Source organism: Crocodylus porosus, unplaced genomic scaffold (assembly GCF_001723895.1).
Source record: "Crocodylus porosus isolate Cpor-Errol unplaced genomic scaffold, CroPor_comp1, whole genome shotgun sequence".
Classification (NCBI taxonomy): domain Eukaryota; kingdom Metazoa; phylum Chordata; order Crocodylia; family Crocodylidae; genus Crocodylus; species Crocodylus porosus.
This window is the reverse complement of record NW_017728906.1, coordinates 83,551,301-83,562,275: the sequence shown is the minus strand read 5'-3', so window position 1 is coordinate 83,562,275 and position 10,975 is coordinate 83,551,301. Positions and strand designations below refer to the sequence as shown.

The 10,975-nt window shown below is 37.3% G+C and overlaps 1 protein-coding gene across 2 annotated transcripts in view; it reads right to left on the bottom strand.

Annotated features, from left to right (window-relative positions):
• Positions 1 to 3,696: 3,696 nt before the first annotated feature.
• UBE3A (ubiquitin protein ligase E3A) overlaps positions 3,697 to 10,975 on the bottom strand; it is a 55,880-nt gene continuing 48,601 nt past the window's right edge. For both annotated transcript variants that reach the window (XM_019529447.1, XM_019529446.1), the window contains 6 exons: positions 10,498 to 10,703; positions 7,797 to 7,961; positions 7,156 to 7,311; positions 6,987 to 7,060; positions 5,589 to 5,732; positions 3,697 to 5,364 (listed from right to left, as the gene is read on the bottom strand). In XM_019529447.1, coding sequence (XP_019384992.1) covers positions 5,244 to 5,364; positions 5,589 to 5,732; positions 6,987 to 7,060; positions 7,156 to 7,311; positions 7,797 to 7,961; positions 10,498 to 10,703 — 866 coding nt within the window. In that variant the 3' untranslated portion in view covers positions 3,697 to 5,243. The remainder of the gene's footprint in view (positions 5,365 to 5,588; positions 5,733 to 6,986; positions 7,061 to 7,155; positions 7,312 to 7,796; positions 7,962 to 10,497; positions 10,704 to 10,975) is intronic.

Sequence of the window (10,975 nt, the reverse complement as noted above, 5' to 3'; positions counted from 1 at the left end):
TTTGCAATAATGTGCTGGACATGCAGCATTTTAGAATGAGACAGAAGGCAAATTCCTTTCTTTGTAGGGCTTCCCACCACAGATGTGACTTGCTGCCTCATTGGTGTTTATATAAAACCAACCAGTTATCCCTTTCAGCTAGAACAACCTTTCAGAGCACTTAGACCTCTAGAGGACTTTAAAGAATGCAGGAACGGCCTCGTCTTGACTGGGTACAACTGCTTGTCTGGTGATGCTATATAATAGTGGAACTTGAAGTCTCTGTGAGGGTGCTGCATTCAATGCTAGTTAAGTCTATGGTCACCAGTATTTGCACGTGTTGTTCAGACTACAAATGTTCCTGAACTGTCATAAAGGCAAAATTCAAAGGTCACTCTTTACCCAAATAAAATTCAAGAGTCCACAATGCTCATTTCCATTGGCACCTCAAAGGCCAATGAAATGCCTCATGAAGATGCCCTACAAATACACTTGTGGCCATTTGACCCAAATATCTGTAGTATAGTCCAAGACATCTCTGTGACATGTGACCCTGGGACTGTTTCTGACATAGTCCCACTAACTCATTCATGCTTGGGTGTACACCAGAGCTCAGCGGTTAGGAAGAGTGAATGGTTCAGGACTGGTTCTGACAGCATGCCCCTATGCTGCATTCAGGCTCCTCCAAGACCAAGTCTGAGCATGGCCATGGTGGAGCATGCACTTAAAAACTGTTCCCGAGATATCAGCTCTGCCCAATTGCTGGTTGCTGGAGTGCCAGAGTGGGAGTGAAGAGGCAGGACTTATTTTATCAACACTGGTCCTTGAACCAGGTAAAAAGGTACCTAGACACTTCCAACATGACTTTAATTAATGTATCTGCTTTTGTATCATACCATCATCACACCATTAACTTTGAATCACAAAAAAACAGCAATGAGAAGGACCCACTCACCTTCTGCATTAACTATTTTGCAGGAACTCCAGCAGAGTAGAATAGAGTTGCACCTCCGGGCCTAAATGGGCAAACAGAATCTGGCCGTGACATGACTTTGAAAACAGGAATGCTACTTCCCAGGACGACCGTCTTGAGTTTTTCTCAGAATTTCCTGAAGCTTCTTTCTGATCCTGGGAAACATGGGAGCATTTTCCTTTTGGAAAGGGGGTGTAGATTGGGGAGGGTGATCTGGGGGTAAAAGCTTTTGAAAACATAGTTCTGTCGTCCCTTACTGCAAACTGTTTAACCTATTTGAGATGCCAAGGTGCTACCATGGCCAATAGGCAGGTGGTGGCAATACACATGCAGGAAGCACGTAACCTAGTATTAGAGGAATGCCTCGAAGTTCACAGTAAAGCACATCACACCACGTACATGGGTAATTCCAGGTACCAGTATAACCACCTCTGCTTTAAAGCATAAGAATGCAAAAAAGGGAAAGTCAGAGCATACCCAGGAGCTGCTAGCTCTCTGCCTTCCTGCTTTTGCTATATATTTTGATAAGCTAACCCTGAAGTCTTCAAGAGACAGGATCACTTGGTAAGCCCTGTAGCTTCGTTAATGAGAGCAACTGTATGTGCTTCACTGGTGAAGCTGTCCTTTTGTACCGGCCTGTTGGGGAAGAGGTCTGTGCCAATACTAGTAATGCTGGCACAGAGTTCCAGTCCTCAGCACCAGTAGGCTTAAACTTCAGCTTTCATAAAAGAATGGGACCAGAAGGGACCTTCAGCGCCAGTCAAAGGGTAGTGCAATTATAATAGGCAACTACGCTCTATAACTCCATTTATGAATGTATTATTTCCCATCTTAAGTAAGTTAGGTTGTTTGTCCCCTACTATTATTGGGAAACTACTCCAGAACATAACTCCCAACTGCCAGTCCAGATTTATTCATGGCCAGTTTATATGCACTTGCTCCTATGCATGTGCACCAACATGGCCTTAAATGCCCCTTTTATTTCCCTGGTGTTTCAGGGTTTAGCAGTCTCATGTTGGATTTAGCAGAACATCTTAGACCACCTCAGGGGCACTTACAGCATTTCCTCAGTGCCTGGAATTAAGTCTTTCAACATATCTAGCAACCCCATGCACTTCAGCTTCATAGGACACAATGCAACAAAACTGGCAGTCAGCTTTTGATATTCTATAACCCTGATGAAGTTTGAAGCATCTAAGATGTTTTCCTTAACCCTGTATTATGATGCCATGCTTGAAAGAAAGGCAAAGGAGACAGCTGGGCTAGGAAGTGCCTGATAATGAAAGTGATGGACAGCAAAGTAAGGGAATGAACCAAGATAGATGTGAAAGCAGAGGTACTCAGAGGCCAAAGGTATTTCAGTGTCAGTATACTGAGAACACTGTGGCAGAGCACTGTGAATCTCAGAAGACATAAAAGTGCTGGCAGAGAAGGAATGGATTCTTAAAAAGCCAGGTTTGAAATTACGTAGGAAAACCAGGCATTAAGGTGCTCCTTTAATATGTACCTTCATTTGGTGTACCTGACAGCCTACAACATTTCTTGGGAACTGTACTTGTATGAAGGGTAAAGGAGAATGAAGGATGAGTGTTCCTGGAAACCTTTAGAACTATAAAAAGAGAACAGGAGTCTTTTGAGGGAAATTAATTTACCAACCCTGTCAAAAAGCAAGGGACTAATGAACTTCTCTAAGGCAGAACTGTCACGGGAGGTGGGGAAGTGTATGCAGTTGCCAAGTAGGTGTTCTGGCTTATAACTACTACTGCTGCAGCTAGCTCAAGGGCTAGAATATATTAGTGCCATACTAAAGAGGGAAAAATATAGATTCAGCACAGTTGGTATATTTGGGGAATAAGGTATTTAAATGGATACATTTGATAAGTTTAAAAAGCTGACGTATTTGGTAATGTGCCCTCAAAAGCAATTTATCCTTCTGAAGACCAGGATAGTTATTTATTTTTTTAATATTACCTTATATTACAAGAAAAAGTGTAAAGCTTCCATCCCTCCAGAACATTAATAAATTCAGAGCAAGACCCCAGTATTTTACCTGCCTTTTAAAAGGACCTACTTACATGTCTGGAGCTATAATAACAAATATCCGCATGAATCTTACATCTAGAGAAAGGGGCATAAGTACCATCCACAGCAAATCATATTAAAGGGCTATGGCTTGGTTAGTAATAGGATATGCATCTTGTACCAAACATGTTTCATACTTACAATGTTCTAAAATACTTTAAGGCACAGAGGTGGGAAATCGATTCTCTATACAGTATAAAATAATTGCAAAGAGCACCAAAGAACCAGTATACAATTCTGTCAGCTCCCTCTGGTATTTTAAGACACAATACTCAACATATTTTTAAGGCCCTAGCTCTTGCAGGGCAAACTATTAGGTAAAAATCCCAATTTTATTTAAACAAAATAAAAAGAGTGCCCTGTATGGCTGTGGAGAAAAGCTCAAGAAGCCTTGAGTGTGCCCAAAAATCAGAAGCCAATAAAAGGGGCCCCAAAGTTTTGGCCTTCATTTAAATACATATTTTTAAATGTGAATTTCAATATACTGTGGAGCCTGGCTCATGATTTTTGAACACCTGGGGCTGGCCCAACTGAGTTACTGTTGCTTCTGAAAAGCTGTACATTAGGGTAACCCTCAGCGTACAATATACTGTCAATAAAGATATCTAAACAAAGTTAACTTATCAAAGTAAGGAAATCACTTGTCTTCTTTTTCACTGAACCATGGTGAAAAACTTCACTGTTTTATTCAGCATCATAGTTACATAACAGTTGTCTGTTTCTAGTACTAGAAAGAATTTATTAAAATAATCCTGAAAGACATCTTTTCTCCCTCCAATGATTTTCAAAACTATGCCTTTTAATGCCAATTTCACACAAATCAAAGTGACTTGATCTGTAGTAGTCAGTTATAGTAATTGTCAAGGCACAAGCTCAGCTCTGCACATCAGCTGTTGCTTGTTTTAAAAAGAGATATGCCAATTATGTTCTCGGTTAAAGATGCACAATCCCTTTATTTTATATTGCAACAGAAGTTAACATTAAACACGAAGAAGACTAAGAAACATAAAGGATTTATTTCTGATACGATTTGTAGATTTAAATTAAAAACCTACTGTATATTTGATGTATTTGATGCAAGTAACCTTAGCATTTACTTTTTAACAGTATATTTCACAGGTGGGAATATACAATGTGAAGTAGGCCTTTAGTTTCAATAATTTTCAATTTCACCGATTGTTCTGTTAGATGGAAAACATAAGGTACAGTAGCCATCCCTTTAGGTTATGTTGCAACACTGATCATGTGCCTTGATAAAGGAACAACAGTTCATTAAATGAGAATGATGACATAACATGTAGGGAAGACTTCGGATTGTCCGTTTAAAATGTCAACATAATAGGCAGTTAATAATAAAACTTCATTTTAAGTGCACTTCCACATGCTTTTTGTTTATAAGTATAGCAACAACTTCCTATCTTTTTTCAAATCACACTTCACTCTTTTCTAAAGCTGTTTGGCTGAAAATGCACTTTCCCCAGTAAACTTTTTTAAAACAATATACTACAATTTCTACCCTTTCATATACTAAGAAATATGTTTTGCTAATTAAAACACAATATATTACAAGACATATGAAGACAACATATAGTGAAATGAGTTTTAATTTTTGTGCTGTGACTAAAAGTAAAGTTCTCAAGGCTGCAGTTTAACATTCCAAGTTCTCCCTTCCATCTTTATTGATTCTTAAGATTTTGCACAGAAACTCTTTGGGGGCTAGAACAGCAGTAATTGCATCACACTGTTTTCCAAGACTTCAAGTTTCAAAAGCAAACTCTTCAAAAAGTACAGTTCCTGATTTGATTAGATACAGGGACAAAAATATAGCACATACTTGAAGGTTACACGGTCTACAAATGATGGCAATATTTTCCTTGGGAGAGTACAGTTTGTTTTCTTGTAAATACTCAAAAAGGCTCAACTTCAAGCAGTAATAAACACAAGCAAAAGTGATTTAACCCTTAAAATAAATATTCAGGAAAACCTCTCTGTACATACAAGTGAAAGAATATGTAACACTTTCACGCTAAAAGAAAAAATAAAGGATTTGTTCATATAAGCAGCTGAAATCTGCTGTTCCAGCCCAATGTCCCCAGTAAAGAAGGGAGGCACAAACACAGGTGACTACTGTAGCTCACTATCTTATGGCCTTTTTTGGACAGGGACATCATCACCACCAATTTATCATCCCTTTTGTTATATTTATTTATTACAGCATGCCAAATCCTTTGGCATATGTGATGGCCTTCAATAATCTCTCTTTAAGTTTTTCCTTGCTTGAGTATTCCGGAAGCAAAAGGACATTAAAGCATGTGTGAGATGTAGGCAACCTGAGGGAAAACAGAAAAGGAAAATTCAATTACGGAAATTCATATCAAATGCGCAAAGGTACTGCTATCCATTAGAAAAACCATGACGTTTCGTTAATGTAGAAAATAGTCATTCAAAACACTACGTGGTTTAACCTAAAAGAGCTGGATGTTGGTATTTTAAAAACTCTGAAAAACTGACCTTAAAAAAGTAAAAAAATAAAAGTTATTAGTCATCAGTTTACCTTTCTGTATCTGGGCCATTTTTGGCTATAATCATCTTTAATTTTCCAAGTCCTCCCACAGGCGCTCTGTCTGTGCCTGTTGTAAATTGCAAGAACAGTCTTTTCTGCTCATCTGTAAATGAATGGACTATTTCCCAGAATTCCCTAGTAAAGAGAAAAATTAACAGCATATGAAAGCTGAGACAGCAAAAGAAAAGTGTTACTAAAAAAAAAGTGTCCCGGGCACAAACAAGACATCCAACTGCTTGTAAATGCAAATTTACAAATCATAGCATCATACCAACTGCAGCAGTTAATTATTGATATACCATCAATGACAGCGCCAATTTTGATCTTATCTTTAACAAAATGAGTACATAAGCTGAATAAAGAGTATTTGGACAAAATTTCATGAAACATTTGCCAAACATTGTGTAATTCAGAAGTTACAATTGAAGCATTTCTAAATCCCTGCAGATAAGGAAATTGATTTTTTTCAGAAACTGGGCCAGGTTATTCTGAAATCAGTAACTTCTGAAGGCGTCTGATTTGTTTTCTGTCCCGTTATTTTTCTAAGTTCACCCATAATCCAATAAAATGTTCCATGTGTGAATGCTGCATTCTCTCCCCCTTTCCCCTACTTCCTCATAGCTTATTACCAAACACATCAATATCAGTTTGTCAAATAGGAACTGTTCATCAAGGTCAAAAAGCAGTTTAAAAATCCCCCTTTTTCATGGCTCCGCAGATCACTTACAATGTGTGCACATGCAATATAATATTTTATTCAGTTTTGGAAATCTTAATACTAGAATACTGTAGATGGGTTAAGGGAAAGGAGTTCAGAAGAGAAACAGGCCCAGAGAGACTTGGGATGAAATATTGCAAAAATTAAGAGTTATCCTATCTCATCTGGGGCAGGGGAATATGTAAATCCTCTGTGGCATTTTATTCTGACCTCAAAAAGGCGCTTGTTAAAAGCCTGCATTCTGCAAGTGAGAAAGTAGGCCAGGGATGCAGTTGGACTATACTATATATTATATATATATATCCCTAACTATAGTCTGCTCAGATGAGGCTAGAGCCAGAGCCCTTCCTCCACTAAAATGAGAAAACATGAAAAAAGAAGGAAATAAAGATCCATGTTAACCTTCAGTTTCTTCTATAATTTTTTATCTGCTTCAAGGAAGCAAGCTTGTCATAGCCTGTCAAACTACTTTGCCTATTTTATCTCCTCTCATCAAAGCATAATTAGGGGTTACTGAGGCAATAAAAGTATTTCACTGTCACTACAGTGTCAATACAGTTTTTCAGCATGTATGTTAAATGCACTGAACTCATTACAGCTACTGGTTCTTGATGATAAACTTATGAAAATAGTTTTCTCTGAATATAACTTCAAAAATTTTAAAAGCCTACCTAATAATAAGAGAGTCTCTTGTATAGCCTCCATCATATTCCGTCGTTTCTTCTAGTGCTTGAAAGTCTAGATTCTGTAAATATAAGACATTTTATAACTACTCTTAATTGTTTCTTTGGGATTCAAAAATAATATTAATTCTTTTGCTGCACATTTTGGCTTTCTTACCCTACTTCCACAAATAAGTAATTCAATTTCTTCTGGTCTAAATAAATATTTCAGTGGAGACTCATTAGTCACCATATGGAATCCTCTCCGAAAGGCCTTGAACTGCTTTTCTACTGATTTGTTGAGAATGTAGTCAGCATACAGATTGACAAACTCCTGTAAGAAAATAATCCCAAAAAACCCCTTAATGTTAAATTCTAAATGTCACCTCTCAGAAACAACAAAGATCTCAAAAGTCATGTTGTGTATATACAAGAATATTCTGACAAACTCTCAAGGCTAATCAACTGTTGTTTCCAAGAGCTGTTTAAAGGGATCTCAAATATTTATGATTTGTATACCAAGTTGCAGCAGCAAAACACAAAACAAATTCATGCGATTTGCTTTATAAATACTTAAACATATCTGTTGTAATAAATGTATAATCTTTTTAACAAGTAATGTCATAAGACTTCGGGCAAAAGGGCTTTCTTTTGCTTCCTTACCAAACCCAAGTTCTAGAATTGTAAATGTGCTTTCCTCTTTTGTTGTAACTGAAGTTAGCGCTTTAGCTTTATGCCTAGAAAATCTGATACAGACTGATTTAACATCATGATGGGATGAAAAATACCATGAAACAATTAAAGTGCCATATGAATTACCTTCCTATTTTCATTTGTAATAGGGATTTTATCTCCATTTTCCTTTAAATCGTGCATCATTGGATTGCCAAAGAGATCCGTATGAGATATTTGAAAAGTTATCATCATATCATCTTCCACACTTCCTTCATACTCTAACAAGTCTCTTAAACTCTGATAAAGAACCTAATTGGGAAAAAAGTGTGTAAGCTGTAAAACAGGTTCCAAAAAATTTTACCAAAACCATCATAGTATACCTGATACCAACTGTCCAAATCATGTCTGGATTGGTAAGGCATAGGGGCAGATCCAAGGGGGTGCGGGGGAATGTGTAATCACACTCCCCTTGGGTTTTAAACTGTGGTCCACCCAAAGTTTAAAACCAACAGCTTGGCAGTGGCAGCAACATTTCTATTCACACAACGGTGAGGGAATCACTTGGCTTCATGGCTTATTATAAACTACCGGATTCCTCCTAAACTTTTCATTCTACAGGTGTTAACTCCTCTCTCCTTTTCTAATGGTCTTGATGTTCCACTACTTATGCTATCCTTTCTTCTGCAGTTCTGCTGTCTGTTAGCTGTTCCTCTTAATGTAGCCCCTATTTCACAGCCCTGCTGACTGTTTTTAACTCTAGCTAAACACATTAACTCTGATGTGAAAACATTAACTCATGTGACTATCAACTTGTGTTGAAATAACTTTCAGCGAAGCACTGGATGCACTGTCAAGATGTTCAAAAAAGCTAGATTTTATGAGTTTGGAAGAGATATGCATTTCATTCTAATGACAACAGGACTGAAGAAACAACTTTTTTTTTTTTTTTTTTTTACCTAGTTGCATTTTTTATACAATTTCTATAATGTTATATTTGTTTTTGCTTTGATCTTGAACTGAACAATATAGTCCTCAACCCCTACCATATCAGTAAAGCTTCTCTAGTATCTTTTTACCTGGGAAAAATGTATTGTGTTATATGTGATGATGCCCCACAGAATCTGTACCCCTCTTTCTGAAATCAGAGATCTGCCCCTGGCCAGGTGTATGTTCTGGGTGAGGTCGACGCTCCCAAGGGTGCATAGATGGAACAATCAGTGAAAAAAGCAAGAAAGTTACTGTGTGTTTAACAGGAAGAGGAGGAAAACTGCTGAACTGTTACTAAATACCTGCAAAATAAGTGTAAGTTTGGGTCAGAAATTATGCAGTAGCATTAGGGGAAAAAAAGAATTTAAAGTTGTTTGATGATATTCACAAGGCCTTGCAACTCTCCCTGCACCCAAGCCAGGAATCTGAGACCCGCATCCCTGTACAACATTTGGGGAGTACTGTAGGAATATCTCCTGGTATTAGCACAAAATACGTAGGGAACAATAGTTCAATGGCTGATATTCTGAACAGACGTGAGCCTTTCAAGGCATGCAAAATGAAGGTAAAAGGAAAACTCAGTATGACTGCCCTTTAATGAAGTAACATCCTGTGCCCACTTGCTTAAACTGTGATATGTTTTAGTTGTAAGCTTCATCCTCTTACCAGGTGTCTCTCTCCTGTGCGCCTGCATTATCATTAAAATACAGCATCTGATAAAACAGGTACAGTTCACTATGAAAGCTCATTCCTCCATGAACCAGTTAGTCTCTAAGGTACCACCCTGCCCTATCTTTTGTCTTTAAAATGTATATAAACAAAACGTATGTATGTATTTCTTGCCCTCTCAACTGTGGTGTTCAACACTGTCAAATGGCTCAACTACTATGAATTATATACTGCTAGGATGGGAATGTCTAAACTTAACATGTAAATGATCTTAGTATACTTAAATGATTTTAAAAGAGAGGTTGCAAAATAGATATAGCTGAGGACAGACATAGGGATAACAATTTAAGTTAATTTTAAAATCCCCCTTGCCTCTTCCAACCTCTTGAAAACTTAATTCATTTTTTCTTAAAAATACATTCAACTGAGAGGACTAAATTGCTCAAAATAGTCCTTCCAGTTGAAAGTAGCCAAAAAATACTTAATGCACTTTTGGAAGAAGTAATCTAAATAGCTTCTGCTCCCAAGACTATACAAAGTAAAATGGGGAAAAAAAATCTCACAGCTGAGTAAAACATTCTTTAACAACAGTAAAGTACAGCAGATTGGATTGAACAGTTAAAAAGCTACTGCTGAACTTTGGGCAACTGACGACACAAGGCAAAAATGCCTTAAAAGTGTGTTTGAGTGTAGACAAAGCACTTATTGTGGTGTTCTGGCTACATATATATATGAACAGAGGAGGGCTATCAGGACAAATAAAACTTTTTTTTTTTAAACTGTGAAATTTAAAAAATATGACAATACTGACTACTACTTTAAGAAATCATGAATCCTCTCAATTTGACACTTTTTTGCTTTTAAAAGCAAAATTAACAGCTGTTACCACAGCTTTGCACTTCTAAAACAGTTATCAAAAAGTATGTTTATAAAAAAAGAAAAGACAAGATAAACACCTTTATTTCACCAGGTCACTTGAAATCCAGCCCTGTTAACTAGACAATGCTGCTTCTCCAAATCAGATGCACTAGTACTGTATCAGCTTAACTACAGAATTTCTGTATTTGCCTGACAGGACATTTCACTTTCACCTATTCTAACAGTATGATCATGTTCATAAGAAGTCTAATTAAGGAAATGTATTTCCCACAAACTGCAGTAAAAAACTCAAAGAACACAATGAACTTACAGGATGAGAGTCTGCCAGGTCACGGAAAGTTCCTTTTTTGCCCATTAGCTTCCTGTAGACAACCATGGGGAAGTGTACATCCAGTATACAGTTATTGTAGATAGCCAAACCCAGCACTATGCCAATCAGTGTAAACTGACCCTCAGTTTCAAAAGATGATGGGTTAAACCAGAACAGTTTTGTAGACTCATCATATGTGAACATACCTGTAAGAAATTATTTTAAACAGTTTCTGTTAGATTTTGAAAAAAGAACAAATACATGTTTTGCATTTCATTATACTATTGTGTTGTGGACTCATTTACAATTCCATTGGGCACCGCATTTTGTGTTCTGGAAAAAGCGATGCTTGCTACCTTTGAATAACTGGAGTTCTTCAAAATGCTCTTGTATATTGTAAATTAAGAAAATCACGTAGGTTCTTAGACAGAGTGCAGGACCTCCATCTAACCCAGGAGGTGCACAGCCCCACCAGGGG